The sequence below is a fragment of the Rhynchophorus ferrugineus genome, unplaced genomic scaffold, assembly GCF_030347505.1.
Source record: "Rhynchophorus ferrugineus isolate W39M unplaced genomic scaffold, kcgeb_rfMv2 rfM8, whole genome shotgun sequence".
In the NCBI taxonomy this organism is placed as follows: Eukaryota; Metazoa; Arthropoda; class Insecta; order Coleoptera; family Curculionidae; genus Rhynchophorus; species Rhynchophorus ferrugineus.
The window spans coordinates 33,709,882-33,727,942 of record NW_027472587.1 but is presented as its reverse complement, the minus strand read 5'-3'; the positions used below and the strand labels follow the sequence as shown (position 1 = coordinate 33,727,942).

At 31.8% G+C, this 18,061-nt stretch overlaps 1 protein-coding gene across 2 annotated transcripts in view; it reads left to right on the top strand.

Moving 5' to 3' along the window:
* LOC143201124 (synaptic vesicle membrane protein VAT-1 homolog-like) overlaps nt 1-15,594 on the top strand; it is a 100,569-nt gene extending 84,975 nt beyond the window's left edge. The window contains exons 4-8 of one of the 2 annotated variants that reach the window (XR_013006885.1): nt 7,264-7,416; nt 11,550-11,708; nt 12,459-12,653; nt 12,712-13,360; nt 13,653-15,594. Coding sequence is in view for 1 of the 2 variants with exons in the window: in XM_076411979.1 (XP_076268094.1) it covers nt 7,264-7,416; nt 11,550-11,708; nt 12,459-12,653; nt 12,712-13,006; nt 14,419-14,447 (831 nt within the window). In the remaining variant the exon portion in view is untranslated. The remainder of the gene's footprint in view (nt 1-7,263; nt 7,417-11,549; nt 11,709-12,458; nt 12,654-12,711; nt 13,361-13,652) is intronic. The other variant, XM_076411979.1, reaches the window with a different exon arrangement.
* Nucleotides 15,595-18,061: the final 2,467 nt, after the last annotated feature.

The window sequence follows — 18,061 nt, the reverse complement described above, 5'->3', positions numbered from 1 at the left end:
GACTTTACCTATGACGTGCATTGGCTGTTTTATTGGAATATAATAATAGTAGTAATATAATTCAACTTCTGTTAATATTACTAATCTGTTATAAAGATTGACCAAGCATGTCGTGTGATATTTAGTAATTATCATTACTTCATAAGAACTGATTACATGTCGTGTTTTTGCCCTCTTCATTTAGAATATTCTGAAATGACGCATCATCATTTAGAAATAAATTGCTTGTATATCAACCGTCAATGATTCATCCCTCCTGATTTTCAGATCTTATAAATTACATACAGGAAATATCCCCTCCCCTGTTGTTTTGTCCGTCGGCTACTAAAAATATAAAGCTGTTGCCCTCTCTCGTCCAAAATTTCGTATAATGATGTATCAGAATTTAAGAATACGTCGATATAATCGGAGGAGTCATTGCGTGTTATTTCAGGATTTTGTTCCAGTATTTTAAAATATTTCTTAGACTAAAATTTATGATGTATTAATTATGATGGTTCTTACATTGGTACTTTCTTGCTCTTGCTCTACTCTCTTCTGTAACAAATATCGCAGAGGTACTAAGATTGCTATTTATATTTTGAGCTTAAACGTAAAAAGACTTTATAATTTTTCTTTAAATATTCTCCATGATAATATATTTTTGTATCTGAACCAGTATGTCAGAGCTTGATGAAGGTGATGCGACCGTCATGATGAAGAATGATCCTTTGTTACCGCTTCTTTTTTCGTATTTCACAAAGCATTTTTGGTTGACAAATAATTGAGGCCCATTCAGAATTCACCGCTCTACGTTGCTCAAATGGCACGGTTACCAAATGTCCAGTTATTCCGAATACACAGGGGATCATTTGGTTCGTCTTGGAAGACCTATGCAGTGGAATATTATTTTGTTATAATTGATCAATGTAGTATCTTGCATTAGATTATTTTATCGTTGGATAACCCTTCTTCATTCAACTCTAAAGTCCATTACTTTGCTAATATTTTCTGAAGTTTTTGAAAGTTAAACTAAACATTAAACATTAATCTCCTTCCTTAGATACCTTCAATTAAGTCTGTACTTAATGATCTCTCTCTTACTGGCCTTAATTCAATTCTTGAGCGTTTGATAAAACAGAAACAAAGTATTTTCTTTACACTCTATCAAAAAAAACTTTCGTAAGTCAAATCTGCTAATGTTAAGATACACGTTACAAAATATCTTTCTTGAATATTTAGTAATTAAAAGGAGAACAGTGAAAATATTCATTATATTCCTTCCTTAGATACCTTCAATTAAGTCTGTACTTGATGATCTCTCTCTTACTGGCCTTAATTCAATTCTTGAGCGTTTGATAAAACAGAAACAAAGTATTTTCTTTACATTCTATCAAAAAAAACTTTCGTAAGTCAAATCTGCTAATGTTAAGATACACGTTACAAAATATCTTTCTTGAATATTTGTAAATAAAAGGAGAACAGTGAAAATATTCATTATATTCCTTCCTTAGATACCTTCAATTAAGTCTGTACTTGATGATCTCTCTCTTACTGGCCTTAATTCAATTCTTGAGCGTTTGATAAAACAGAAACAAAGTATTTTCTTTACATTCTCTCAAAAAAAACTTTCGTAAGTCAAATCTGCTAATGTTAAGATACACGTTACAAAATATCTTTCTTGAATATTTGTAAATAAAAGGAGAACAGTGAAAATATTCATTATATTCCTTCCTTAGATACCTTCAATTAAGTCTGTACTTGATGATCTCTCTCTTACTGGCCTTAATTCAATTCTTGAGGGTTTGATAAAACAGAAACAAAGTATTTTCTTTACACTCTATCAAAAAAAACTTTTGTAAGTTAAATCTGCTAATGTTAAGATACACGTTACAAAATATCTTTCTTGAATATTTAGTAAATAAAAGGAGAACAGTGAAAATATTCATTATTTAATTATCTCCCAACGAGAAAATTCGATTTAAAGCAGTTGAATTAGCCTAAACTAATTTAAGTTGGCTAATATGATTACATGGGTTACGTTTAATTACTACGAAATGAATTAAGTCCCAGTTCATATTGTAATTGAGTGTCAATAATTGAAAATGGAGATTGTGCGGGACTTATTCGAGCCTATTCGGCCAATAAGATTTATGAGACGGTGTCAAAGTCTAAACAAGTATATCGAACCTTTTTTTTTGTTAAAATTACTTATTGAATAGCAAAGTGAAAGTTTCTAATTTGTATTGTTGAATTTGATGTATTTTACATTATTTTGTATTAATTTATTTTGTTAAATTTTACAGAGACAAGAGACAAAAGCAAGAATGTTTTTAGTTTATTTTTGTGATTGTCTAGTGTCCGTTGTGTATGTTTAGTGTTTAGATAGATAATAATGTAAAATTCGTCAAGCAAAAGGTTAGTAACCAGGCTAAATAACAATGGATATTTTTTGCTATTATATGAACGTTGATACTTGTCTAAGTCATTAGATTTAATGCCAAGAATCTTAATTGAGCAGCAGATTAGAACTCATATAAATCCCAGTGAAAAAAATAAGATTATAACGTTGAATTTAACTAATAAATTAAACAGATTTTACTTTATGTTTTTGTATCTATTAAAGTTTTGATACTAAACTAAATTTGTGCCAAATCTCTTTTCTTGCAGCATGGTATTGATGCCTGTACACAACCGGTAATCACTCGGTGCAAAATCTGGACTATACGGTGGTTGACAAAGCAATTGAAAATGAAATTTTTTCTTATTTTCAAATATATATATATATATATATATATATATATATATATATATATATATATGTACAAATTTGTTAAGATAACGTTTATCTTTGTACCAATCGTTGAAACAAAAATACAAACACTATAGTGTTTTTGTAATTATGTCATCAAGATGCTTAATATATTGCCAGCTGCAATTTCTAAATTCGTTTTAGAATCAGACAATAATTTCCTTCTCAGGGTGGAATAAAACTGAATAAAAATAAATATAATATAATTAATTAATATGAAAAAAATGTACACTGCAATTAAAATCAATCTGTAGGATAAATCACATACTAAAAACTCTCTTAATTTTTATTATGTTATCCAATAATGATGTATCAGTAAAATTATATTAAAATATTTAAGTAACAAACGTGTAGTTAGATTAGCTGGCTTGCTGGCGTAGTGATAAAGGCGACAGGACGGTCCACCTTCTGTTGTGATAGTCGGGAGTTCGAATCCTTCTGGGGCATGATTGTAAAATCTATGTTTGTGATTGTTTAATATTTGTGATAGTCCGAGGTCCGTGGTTCGGAGCCCACATTAAGCTGTAAGTCCAGTCACTAAAAAACCCAAGAAGTTGACGTGACTAAAACAATATAACATTTAACATTTTATAGTTAAATTATTAATGATTAATAATAGAGATATTATAGTGTTTTATTACTAATATTTTCAGTAATATTTGTATTTTACAAATATTAATATTATATTTGGAAAAAGTACCTTATATTAATAAAAATATATAAAATATAATAAATCAATATAAAAAACCTATACTGCATTACATTTAGTTAATATTGTGAAACACTATGGGTTATATTAGAACGTAAAAGTGTAGGTAATAAAATTGTAAGAATAATTCAAGAAATATAAAGGATAAATACCAAGGCAATATGAAATCAAAAACCTTCAAAACCCAAGCAGAACTAGGGCAAGACTGAATTTTAAGCCCAACTCTGTTCATAATATTAATGAATTAAATAATATAGAAATGTCAAATAGACAAAACGGCACTATATATATAGTATAAATATATAGAAAGAAGGAAAATGTCAGTAGAAACTTTTGCAGATGTTGCTATAAATCTTAAACAGATGGGATATGATGCTAAAAGAATATGGAATGATAATAAATGAAAGTAAAAAGAATGTCATGATAATGGGAGCGGCAGGAGCAATAAATATACAAATTGAGGATGTAAAAATAGAAGAAGTAAATAATTTTAATTATGAGGGTATATAAATCGAAAGTAATGGAAAACAGGAGATGAAAATGAATGTCATTATTGGAAAAAACCGTAAATAAGTACTTCGCTATAAATAGCAAATTCATTAATAAGAAGGAAATACCAAGCAAATCTAAAATGGAAATCTACAAAGCAATTTACAGACCAACCCTGACATCCAGTTGCGAGTCATGGGTATGAAGACTCAGAGATGTAACAAAGATGAACAGGATGAGAAATATAGACATAAGAGAAGATATCCATATTAAATCAATGGAAGAGTACATAGAAAGCAAGGTAAAGAGAATATACGAAGCAAGGACCGAGAGGAGAAATATCAGAAGGCTACTTAAGCGAACCTACGCTGAATCTATCGGAGAAATACTTCAGAAGAGAGGAAAACCTCAACTGAAGCAATAAGACTGACCAAAGGCAGAAAAAAATTGAAAAAATGTATACACGGAGCTAGAGAGAACAGACACTAATAAACATAACACATCTAAATCACTAAGGGGTACAAAATATGTTTTATATCAGTAAAATTAATAATACATTAAAATTAATCAATTAAAAATTGAATTAAAATTAATAATTAATAGTTCATTTAATCATAAGAACACTATAGTATTTTTGTACCAATATTTTAATAATGTTTGTATTTTTGTATATAAACTAACATTATATTTAAAAAGAAATTATTTAATTCAACAATTACAATAAAAATACATAAAATATAACATAATAAATCGAATTTAAAAAACATATAATACATCTACAATTAATTAATTAATTAGAAAAGTAATCCACAAAACTTATCAAAAAATTCTTTATATATTCTCAGTTACATCTAGCCTGCTTGGTGGCGCAGTGGTAAAGACGATAGGACGGTCCTTCTACTGTTGTGATAGCCGCGTGTTCGAATCCTGCTAGGGCATGGTCGGCATAGGCAAGAGTGTAAAATCCGACAAGGGAAATGATCTCAGTCACGCCAGTAATCAGGCTGTATAAGAATCTGGTAAGGTCTTCTGGGATGATTTCTAAAGTTGGTCACTCGCCAGTCGGTAGGCTTAATGCTGGGGAGCGTGGTTCGAAGCCCACGTTAAACTTTAGGCCCAGTCCAGATAAACCCATAGTTGGTAAAAGAAGACTTTTAATATATAGAAAATATTTTTTAAAAAATACTACATCTATTCCCCACTTAATTTTATTGTCTTCGCCCTCAAAATGATTATTTATACTACCCGATATATCAACTCGCATTGACCCTGTAGCGATAAGATATTGTCCAAATGAATAAAATAAACTTTCACCCGGAAAAAAGGACAAACCTTGACTCATTGCTTTTTTATCGACGAATGAGCCGTAAAGGCCGGGAGAACTAATAAAATTTACTACCAAAGGAACTCGTGTAGATCGATATCAAGTTATCGAACCCACCCCGGCGTCAAAACCCTTCCCGACTGAATAATTTAGACAAAGGAAAGTCCACTTAGTCATGCCAGATGACGTAATAGTTGGCGCCGACATGTCTACAAACTTTTACGCAACGGCTAAAGCGCCCTAATATTGCGAGTTAACTGGTTAGGGTGCCCAGATACTTAGAGATCATTTAAGGATTTATAGAGTGCGTACACGACGTTGATTTGCAACAATAACGAATAATAAATGCGTATTTATTTTAAAATCAATTCTAGACGTTACTTACAATATTTTCTAAATCAAATTCCATATGTAAATCGAGGAAATACTATAAATTAGTTCTGATTTAATTTATATAATTTTACTTGTTACTAATTATAGCTCGATCAATTAGACATTGAAAGATATGGGTCTTATTTTATATCACTATTAATTACATTAATGAAAGTTAATCTGTACATATGCAGTTCACCTATAAACAGTCCGTACAAGCACCAATAACATTAAATAATACTCTCATTCCATATATTAACAACGCTAAATATATCGGAATGAATATTGATGCGAAACTTCTCTGGAAGGAATTTATAAAGAAAAAAAGAAAAGAAATGGAATTGAAATATAGGAAAATTTACTGGCTAATTGGAAGAAAATCACAATTATCAATACATAATAAATTGCTGTTATATAAGCAAATGCTGGAACCTATATGGACACACGGAGTTCAATTATGGGGATGTTCTGCAAAGAATAACATAAATACAATATAATTTTTTTAGAACAAAGTCCTGACAAGTATTGTGGACGCACCCAAATACTATAGGACTGATTACCTACATCGAGACCTTCAGATGCCCACAGTCAGTCAAGAAACTAAGAGAACTGCAGGGGGGCATGAGGAAAGACTCCATTCTCCATGAGAATATTGAAGTATTGCAGCTCTTGGATACCACCAGAACAGGATACAGACTCCAAAGAATCAAACCATCTTATCTCGTGTAGTGTTGTGTAGTGAGGTGCATATAATAAAAAATACAACAGTAACATGTATAAACATTATTTCACCAGAGACTGTAATAATTAAATAATAATAAAAAAACTGTTAATTACATATACTCAAATATATTTTTTTTACATTCTCTAATTATAGATCAACAAAAAACTTATAACTATCTCATAGGGGTTTTATTTAAATAAAGTGCTAATTTATGGCAAATAAATAATCTAAAATATAAAGATAAGGTACATCTCGTATATAGTCTATTCAAAGTTTTTTATACACACGTCATCTTCGTCAGATGTTTAATGTATTGCCTGTCGCAATTTGTAAATTAGTTTTAGAATCAGAATGGTAGATAATATTGTCAAATATCTACAAAATTCTTCAAAACATTAGTGATAATAATTAGAGGTTACAAACCAACAAATGCTGTGAACCAAAATTCTAAGTGAATACGGCAACATTGCGAAAAGTTTTACTACTTGCATATAGTAAAATTACCGTAGCAATAGTGATATTATTGGTAAAAACGCGAAGAATAAATGGAGATTTAAATTGACCAATCAAATTACTTGAACGGCCAACCTAACCTAACTGATTCGATGGTTTTGACACTTCTCTACAAAGAATAAGTTTTCTATTTATCATTATTAAGTTATTCAATATATACAAACGCTAATATTGGAAGAATTGATTGTTTGATTTGAATAAATCCTAATTATTTCCTAATATATAAGTATTTTCTAATATATATCTTCTTTATATATTAATTGGTAAAAAAAATATTCTAATTATCTTAACTATTGTGATTAACTGCTATCAACCATACTAAATACAATCAATTGTTTTAGGGACAAGCGGTGGTTCAACTAGCCAAAACTGTCAAAGACGTAACTATTTTTGGAATCTGCTCAAAAGGAAAACACGAAGCTTTAAAAGAAGCCAATGCCCCAGTCGATCATCTGCTAGAGAAAGGTTCCGATTATGTTAGCGAAATCCGGAAGGTAACGTATTTATAAATACCGTCATTTATATAATATATCTAAATCTATATTCTTTATTATATAAGCCTATAAATTACTTTTAAATTATTTATTTAATTTAAAGCTTTATTGTGAAAAATCAGTACAATGTATTTTATTCAAAGGATTGTCCATCAATAGCTGCTACTTTTCCCCATCTTTCGGGCAATTTACATGTTCCATCTCGAAATAACGATGTATCTTTTGAGGATATCCACGAACTGACCCATCCTTTGTTGTCTTCATAAGTAGTGAAGTGCTGTTCGGACAGGTCACGACTAATCAGAAGGAGCAAGGTTTTAAGAATATGGCGCGCGGGGTAGCACTTCCTATTTTAATGTTTCCAAGTACTTTTTTACCGGTTTTTCAATATGTGGTTGGGCGTTGTCGTTGCTGAAGTATAACATTGCTATGTGTGCAGCTCGAACGTATCAATTCTAGTCGATGTTTATCACCATTGATGGTTTCATTAAGTTTTAGCAGCTCGTACTATACCATACCAAGCTGGTCCCACCAAATACAGAGCATTAGATTTGCCATTCATATTGATGCATGACCAGGCGTTCCCCATCATTTTTTCACTTTCAGTTATCGTAATGGATCCATTTTTCATCGCCAATAACAATACAATGCTAAAGACCTTTTCAAGTTTGCCGTTGAAGTAGCATTTTACACGTGACCAAACGCCTTGTGACTCTCTTGGATTCAGTTTGTACCGCACAAAATATTCAAGCTTTTAGATAATTCCCATATTTTTCAAGGATTGGAAATGGTTTATTCTGTTACTTCCAACAAATCTGCATATTAACAGGTTAATTGGAAAGTCCCCGGCCTGACACATAGATGGCGCTATTAGAATTAAATCCATATGTTTTTTAGTTAAAAAATAGTAAAAGTTAAAACTAGTTTTAGTAGAAAAAATACAGTTGAAGCAAAAACTTGGCTTGATGCCGAGTTTCCGGACACTGCTCCAAGAAAATCAACCATAAGGATTGGTATGCTAAGTTTAGACGTGGTGAAATGAGCACCCAAGACGGTGAACGTGAAAATATTTAAAAAATCAACAAAATGATTTTAAATTATCGTAAATTGAAAATGAATGAAATATCAGACACTCTAAAGATATCAACCGAACGTGCACAACTATCATTCACAAATATTTGGGTATGAGAAAGCTCTGTACAAAGTGGTTACCGCGCAAACTCACTTTTGACCAAAAACAACGACTAGTTGATGATTTTGAGCAGTATTTGAAGATGATCAAGCGTAGTAAACCCGAGTTTTTGCGTCGATATGTGACAATGGATAAAACATGGCTCCATCATTTCACTCCGAAGTTCAATCGACAGCCATCCGAGTGGACTGCACACGATGAACCCACTCCAAAGCGTGGGAAAGGACCATCAACAACGACTATTACATAGCGTTATTGGACCGTTTGAGGGACGAAATCGTCGAGAAACGGCAGCATTTGAAGAAAAAGGAAGTGCTGCTTCACCAAGACAATCCATCGTGTCACAAGTCAGTGAAAACGATGACAAAAATCTATGAATTGGGCTTCAAATTGCTTCCTCATCCACTGTATTCTCCAGATCTAGCCCCCAGCGACTATTTTCTGTTCTCAAATCTCAAAAGAAATTTTCGTCGAATGAAGAGGTGATCGCCGAAACTGGGGCCTATTTTGAAGCAAAGGACAAATCGCACTACAAAAATGGTATTGAAAAGTTTAAAGGTCGCTATAATCAGTGTATCAGCCTTGAAGGGAATTATGTTGAATAAGGAAAACTAATTTTGCCAAAGAACATGTGTTTTACTATGGTAGGCCGGGGACTTTTCAATTGATCTCTTATAAGTTCAACATATTTAAAGAATTAACATATTCGGTCGGAATAGTGAATAGTCTCTCAACTAAACTCCTACATTCTTATTTAATTTGTTCAACTGTAAATTTATATCTAACATAAGAGTAAATCAACTGTTTTGATTAATATGATACTACTATTAATATGATAAAGGCTAATTTTGTCTTAAGATAGTCCTAGATTGGTAACAAAAATATTAAAATTACTTTTATTTCAGGCTATAGTTGCCTTTATTTCAGAACAAAGTGAATGAACAGAATAGAATAAGTAAAAATAACAAAAGTAGAATTCGAAATTTTTTTAGTACAATTTTTTTTATTTATAGTTGCCTCCACAGAGCTATATTTCTTTAGAAATTTCAAACTTTCACTTATTGTTTTTCTCGAACACTATCCTATTATTTTATATTACACTTTGTTCCAAGAAGATTCGATCTTAGTACGTTATTTCCTGACTGGCTATTCCCTGAATTTACAAAGTGTCTATAAATGTTCCAAGAATATTTAAAAAATAAATTCCGTTATATCTAGTGAAGTGTTAAAAATAAAGTAGCATGCAGTTCTCTCGGCATATTTTCAATCCTGATATAAAATATACAAAAAAATCTTGATTAGTTAAAACGTCACTATGGTGTGAGATTTGGAAAGAAAATAGTTCTAAAATATAGCAACGTTTTGAAATAAAATTGCCCCTTTTTTTACTTTTCGGAGTCTTTAACAATTGTTTTAAATAAAAAAATATAAAGACGATTTCCACTAAATTACCAGCAAATGTTTAAGTAGAACTTGAAATATCAGGTCGAACAAAAGTAGTTTGGAGAAAAAGGCGTTTAAAGTTTAAAATAAAGCCCCAGGCAGCGTAACTCGGTTAATTCGTAATTTGGTTAATCCACAACCCCTAATACACTGGTCCTTTTTCTACTTCAAAATTGAATTTTATTTCAAAATTGCGAAAATGTCTTCATTCAAAGATTCTAGATCAGAATATTCCCTTAATAAAAATCATTGCGGAGCAATATTTCTTCCTGCCTCTCAAGCATTTATTCTACTTCGAATACAGAACTATTCGATGAATACAGTGTATATGAAAAAATAACTATTTTGAACTCCAAATAATGTTTTAGAACTATTACGGCATTAAACCAAGGATTACCAAGCAAAGACTAACTTTCATGTGATGTCTTTGTTTGCATTTTGTATTTCTTTCTCTATTTTTCTCAACAAATACACAACCCACACGAATCAACTATACTTTTTTGATATACTACTCTTTTGATTCCATAAATTACTCAACATGACCTTCAAACATTAAATATTTATTCTTTGACATTGCTGTTGATCTCAATAATAATGTCTAATAACCCTGCAGAATACAATCTATAGTCTCTCTGTTTAGCTCATTATTCACTTAATTGCCTTGACTATTATTGCACAATGAATCGCTAAGTCCCTTTTTCGTTTATCCAGAGCAAAGTTTTTCTTTTGTTTCCAACATTAAAACCAGCACTCTTGGACCGACAAAACTATTCAAAGCCAAACACCAAAATTTTTACCAACATCGATAATTTCAATTAAAATTAGAAACTAAAACCTCCCCTTGTAATGCATAGTTAAGACAATATTTAAAATATTCATTACAGTAAAAAAACTGTTTAGAGTTTTGATATGAAACTTTAAAATACAAGCTAAATATTATTGACAGATGTCTAACTTTTTGAGACCACTGATATCAGCTCTCACTATGCAACATTCATTTAAGCCCGAGCCATCTTTTTCAAATAGACTGAAATAAATGACACTTAAAATTAGCACCTAATATTTAACATATTCATTACAGTAAAAAAACTGTTTAGAGTTTTGATATGAAACTTTAAAATACAAGCTAAATATTATTGACAGATGTCTAACTTTTTGAGACCACTGATATCAGCTCTCACTATGCAACATTCATTTAAGCCAGAGCCATCTTTTTCAAATAGACTGAAATAAATTATACTCAAAATTAGCATATAATATTTAACATATTTAAAACATTAAAAATGGGGTTTAGTAAGAATTGTTAGAATACAATCTAAATATTATTGACAGGTGTGTAACCTCTTTGAAACTACTGACATCCGGTGTCATTAAGACACACAACGCCATCTTTTTAAAATGTACCAACCTAATTTGTACTCAAGGCTAATTATTTCATAAAAAAGTATTCTCTCAACATAATATATCTTCAAGTAACTCAATGAAAAATGTATTTCAGATTTCTCCTGAAGGAGTTGACATCGTCCTGGACTGTCTCTGCGGAGAGGAATGCAATAAAGGCTATAACTTACTTAAGCCCATGGGAAAATATCTCCTATATGGAACATCCAACGTTGTTACCGGTGAAACCAAGGGATTCTTCAGCGCAGCCAGATGCGTAAGTCAATTTACATATAATGGATTTCGGTTTATTCCCCGGTATTATAATTTTATTTAATTTACAAGAGGAAAGATTTAGCCAGAATGGGAAACCAAAAAAGCTTAAAATCAGATTAATTATAATTAACTTAAATGGATAACGTATCTTTTATGTATAGATTTCCGAGTAATTATATATTAATTCTTTATTATTTTTATTGTATTATAAATAATTACGATTAAATAGATGCAGTAACGGTCCAATCAATCAATTTATTCTGGCCAGAGTAAAAAGTCAGCAATTGAAAGACTAAATTCCAAAACTAAATTTAATATTTTGAAAACAAAACCAAGTTATCTTTAATATTATACTTGATATAAAAACTTTAAGACTCTACTTATTTAGAATAAAACTTTTTTTTTGGGACTTCATACCCATGCTGTCATCTGATTGTATCACTGTAAGTCCCAGATCTGACATATAGATGACGCCACCTGCTAAATTTTATGAAAAGTCGTCATTTATTTTAAACGTTACGATAATTTTAATGAAACAGCTTTTGTTATACGTATATCAACAAAAAAAAACAGCGTAACGCACAGGTTTGTTAACTTTTCTTATTTTTGAGAGTCTGAATTTTTAACATGTAGTATAGCTGCATCAGTTAAAAAAAAGAAAACGTATTTGTTTCACTATCTATGACCTATAGTGTATAAACCTACTTTACCATCTTAACGTTAGTACCTTAACCTTTGATTGTATTTGTAGTGGTGGCAAGTAGACAAAGTTTCTCCGCTTAAATTATTCGACGAGAATAAGAGCCTGGCTGGATTCAACCTACGTCATTTCATGTACCTGCAAAATGGCGCTGGTCATGTCAAACGGACCGTCGATAAAGTCTTCCAGCTTTTCCAGGAGGGCAAGATCAAACCCCTTTTGGATTCCACATGGGCGTTAGAAGATGTAAGCGTTAGAGCGTTGAACTAAAGACATTTCTACTAATCAATAAATATTTTTGCAGGTTGCTGAGGCCATGCAAAAGATGCACGATCGCAAGAACGTTGGTAAAATCATTCTAGATCCTAGCATGGAACCCAAGCCAAAACCCGCTACTCCTGCCAAGGGCAAGGACAAGAAGAAACAATCGTCTGAAGAAAAGAAAGACAACGATGAGAAAAAGGAGGAGAAGAAGGAAGAGAAAAAGGAGAAGGAGGAGGAAAAGAAAGAAGAAAAGAAGGAGAAGGAGGAGAAAAAGCCTGAAGCCCCAGCCGCAGCTGCAACTAACGGTGCTGGTGAACCTGCTGCAGAGGAAGCTGGTAAGACAGAAAAAAAATAGAATGTGTATTAACGGAAACTAAGACAAGAGTCTAATTCTGGAGAATCACGGCATGCGCACAAGGATTTGAATTTGCAACGTTATCAGTTTTTGCAAAATATACATATATTTGAAGAATATAATATAAATAAATTATGTTTAGTTCTCAAGTTGAAAGAACATACATACATTCTTAAATTCATAAATTAACCTAAAATGTTCCTTGAAAATCAAGTTTAATTTTACTTAAATTTTTTGGTACAATTCTATAATATAATAAATATAATATGAAGAACCTTTTATAAACATATTTAATTGTAAAAAGAAAGGGAGAAAATTATTGTATTTTTTATATATTATTAGAACTGATTCTGTAGAATCGATTTGGTGAAGGTGTTTGGGCCATTAAAACACTGGATTCAACTGAGTCACTCTCTATTTATTTCGACAAACATTTCGGTCAAAGCCCCAACACAGAATGAATCAAGATGGCGGGATCTTCATCCTGTCCGGATGGCATTAGTACGAGCATGCGCCGTGGCGTTTATTATAATTTACAGGAAACTACTAATCGGCTATGCAACCATATATACATCGTCAGAGGACGTCAGATGTAGGCGCACCCACCTAATTATTTATATATCCACCAATATATACAATTATGGCTATAATCTTTTTAAGATTTCATATTGTCCTTTATTCATTGTGATCAACATAAAATCTTCTTCTTCGATAAAGTCATTGTCAATAAATCTAGCCTTTCCAAATCGTCACTGCTTAAATTATTTCGGATTTCATCCAATATAGCAATAGCAATATAGCATCCAATATCAGCATCGAATTTTAGCAGCTAGTTTGACTGCAATCGTATTTTTATCTGATTTTAATGGAAATATATTACCATCCAGTCATTATATTAATCATTTGTATGTATTTTAATGTATTCTATTTCATATTCATTTCCGTTTTCTTTCAATTTTATACCAGCCCAACAACAAGAATTTATTCAAAATTTTCCTGGAGTTTTCAATACCTTTCATCTTTTAAAACACTCTTATGTGTTGAATGAATTGAATTTCTGATCAATTACACTCAAAATCTGTGATTTTGATGAGATATGCTCACATAATGGACAAATCGATGATTTATGCATTACTACCTACTATTTATAATTAAAATATGAATAGTACAAGAACAAATAAACTATAAACAACAACATTATCAACCTTACAAAACAGACATCTCACCAGTCAAACCCAAAATTCTCGCTGTAGTTCGTTCTACCTCTCGAAAACTATGATTAATCGAAAACTATGACTATGATTGAGATGAGAACGCCAGCTATGATTCTCCAAGATTACTACCCTTACTATGTTACTACTACTACCGACATTAATGCCAATTTTCTTGCAGATGCCAAAGAAAAAGAAAGTTCCAGTTAAGTAATTCTAACGTCTCCACCTCTTCAAAACATCTTATTGTAAGAACATTCGCAAAAAAATACTTTTATGTCTTTAGGTATTTAACTGAATATTTTATATTTTAACTCTGAAGATTTATTTGGTTTAGTAGCGGAGATCTCAAATTGTAAGTCCAAATCAGCTGTGTTAATAATTTAAAAAAAAGAAGCCAAAAAATATTTAAAACTCTCAATTGCTTTATTTTTGTTTGTAATATTTTTTTATGTTATAACTGTAATATTTATAGTTCGTATTCGGAGATAAGTTTGTGTTTTATCAGATCTTCAATATGATAATGTGAATAATCATCAATTCAACCTTATAAATATTTGATAAATTGGTGTAGATAATCAAAAACAAAACAATTGTGTAATTCGTATTATGTGTATTTGACTAATAAAAATATAGACAAAATAAGAAAGTTATATTTGCTAGTGTAAACCGATCAGATGACGGTTTGCCGAATATCACTACAAATAACAACACACTTTTTTTAATGATAATACAATAGTTGAACCCTTTTAGATATTTCTATTGAAATATTCTTGGAGGGATTTTCACATGTTTCATTTGAGTCACACTATACCTTGATATGTTTTGTGGTTTTTTCATTTAGAGTCACATATCTTAAAATACGAATTCTGACCAACATGTAGTTAGCATTTGATATAAATATTTTTCCAAGATTAGCGAAAAAAAGAGAACAACAAACGAATTTTCAAATTTTTACTATTGTCGGTATATTTTTGCTAAAATCGCCATTTTTAGCCATATCACAAGGTGTTTTTGATTACACTGAAATGAAGTTTTGTACTTTTAGAATTTTAGTGACCAATGAGTTTAGTATTTTAAGGAGAAACATATTTTTGCGCTTTTATATTTCATACTGCTCATGTGTAAACTTGATATATATCTACAAATAACTCTGTGCAAATATATTTTCTTAAACGGATAAGTATCGAATTAATTGTCATAATAGAAAAGGCTATGTTCTGTTTTGAAATTATAGATATTGATTAAGCTAAAGTATGTTAAATATTGCTTAAAATTATATGTATATGTAAGACTGATGTGTTAAGCTACTGCATATTATTGTTTGGATGCCTGTATAATAAAAATTGTATGATTATCAAGTTTATTTTATTTATACTTTGTTCAATCCTGAAATATTCATATACTATGAGGTAAATAAATTCTCTGAATATGATGAGAAAATCTGATCTGATCTGATAACCATTAAGATGTTAAATTGTCCAAAAACCAAAGCTTATACTTCTTTTTGACTGTTTTTGTCTGTGAACCTAATCAATCGTGAAATGTTGTTTCCTGAAGCCAAATTAATAATAATGGAACAAAATAATTTTCCTAAATGATTGATTGGTTTTATCCTTATAGTGATATTGGCCGCTATGAAGCTGTTTCGTGAGTTAGCTTTGCTGATTTAGGAATCACAATTGGAATCATGAATCAAAATAAATCAAAGCATTTTGATCTCACCAGAAAAAGAATCAAGCACAAAAAAGTTTATATAAAGAAGCAAGTAGTCCCATATGGAAATACTGCCAAACATTTTCAGGTGGAAGCCACATGTTAAAAAAATTTGAAATACCAAAAATATATATTGGTTATTGGGTAGATATTCAGCCTTGTCAGTAGTAAGCTTTCGCCTTAAGCCCCAAGTCTTAAAACTAATATGGACTTATGGTGTTGTATCAGCCAAATTAATAAAAATATCTTACAAACATTACAAAACAAGGTACTGCGAGGGATTGTTGATGATCCATGGTAGACATGAACAGAGGCTCCATAAGTACGTTAATGTTCAGGTTCTCCAGTTTCCAGATAATTCCATTTAACATAATTCAATGAAGTTATAAATAAAACTCAGTGCGCGTTAAAAACAAACATAGATGTTAAGCCCAAAGTATCTATCGTAGAGTAAGTACTTTGTAATTTTAAAACCGTAGAAAATTAGGACAGAACAAATAGCTTATCACCGAATAGCCACCTAAACTAGATGGAAGCACCACGTAATCTTCCTAAACCTAACCTAGTAATCCGAACTTGCAAATGACCCATTTCAAAATGTCCTGACATTCTGGCGTTTATTTTAAAAGTTACAGTGGTTTTAGTTAAACAACGTTTGTTATGGCAACAAACAGCCAATGTTAAACGACCCACACACTATTTAATCTGTACTACAACGTGTTGTACAACCCGAGTCATTCAACAAATTGTACGACGCTGGAAAACGGACAGCACGCTATGCAACCTGTAGTACGATAAGTTGTACAAACGTAATCGATTCGACTTTGTTGAGTCAACAAAGAAGCAACCTTAAACTACCCACACCCTATGTAATCTGTACTACAACCTGTTGTACAACCAGAGTCATTCAACAAATCGTACGACGCTGGAAAACGAATAGCACGCTATGCTATCTGTAGTACGACAAGTTGTACAAACGTAGTCGATTCGACTTTGTTGAGTCAACATAGAAGCAACCTTAAACTACCCACACACTATGTAATCTGTACTACAACCTGTTGTACAACCAGAGTCATTCAACAAATCATACGACGCTGGAAAACTGATAGCACGCTATGCAACCTGTAGTACGACAAGTTGTACAAACGTAGTCGATTCGACTTTGTTGAGTCAACATAGAAGCAACCTTAAACTACCCACACACTATGTAATCTGTACTACAACCTGTTGTACAACCAGAGTCATTCAACAAATCATACGACGCTGGAAAACTGATAGCACGCTATGCAACCTGTAGTACGACAAGTTGTACAAACGTAGTCGATTCGACTTTGTTGAGTCAACATAGAAGCAACCTTAAACTACCCACACACTATGTAATCTGTACTACAACCTGTTGTACAACCAGAGTCATTCAACAAATCATACGACGCTGGAAAACTGATAGCACGCTATGCAACCTGTAGTACGACAAGTTGTACAAACGTAGTCGATTCGACTTTGTTGAGTCAACATAGAAGCAACCTTAAACTACCCACACACTATGTAATCTGTACTACAACCTGTTGTACAACCAGAGTCATTCAACAAATCATACGACGCTGGAAAACTGATAGCACGCTATGCAACCTGTAGTACGACAAGTTGTACAAACGTAGTCGATTCGACTTTGTTGAGTCAACATAGAAGCAACCTTAAACTACCCACACACTATGTAATCTGTACTACAACCTGTTGTACAACCAGAGTCATTCAACAAATCATACGACGCTGGAAAACTGATAGCACGCTATGCAACCTGTAGTACGACAAGTTGTACAAACGTAGTCGATTCGACTTTGTTGAGTCAACATAGAAGCAACCTTAAACTACCCACACACTATGTAATCTGTACTACAACCTGTTGTACAACCAGAGTTATTCAACAAATCATACGACGCTGGAAAACTGATAGCACGCTATGCAACCTGTAGTACGACAAGTTGTACAAACGTAGTCGATTCGACTTTGTTGAGTCAACATAGAAGCAACCTTAAACTACCCACACACTATGTAATCTGTACTACAACCTGTTGTACAACCAGAGTCATTCAACAAATCGTACGACG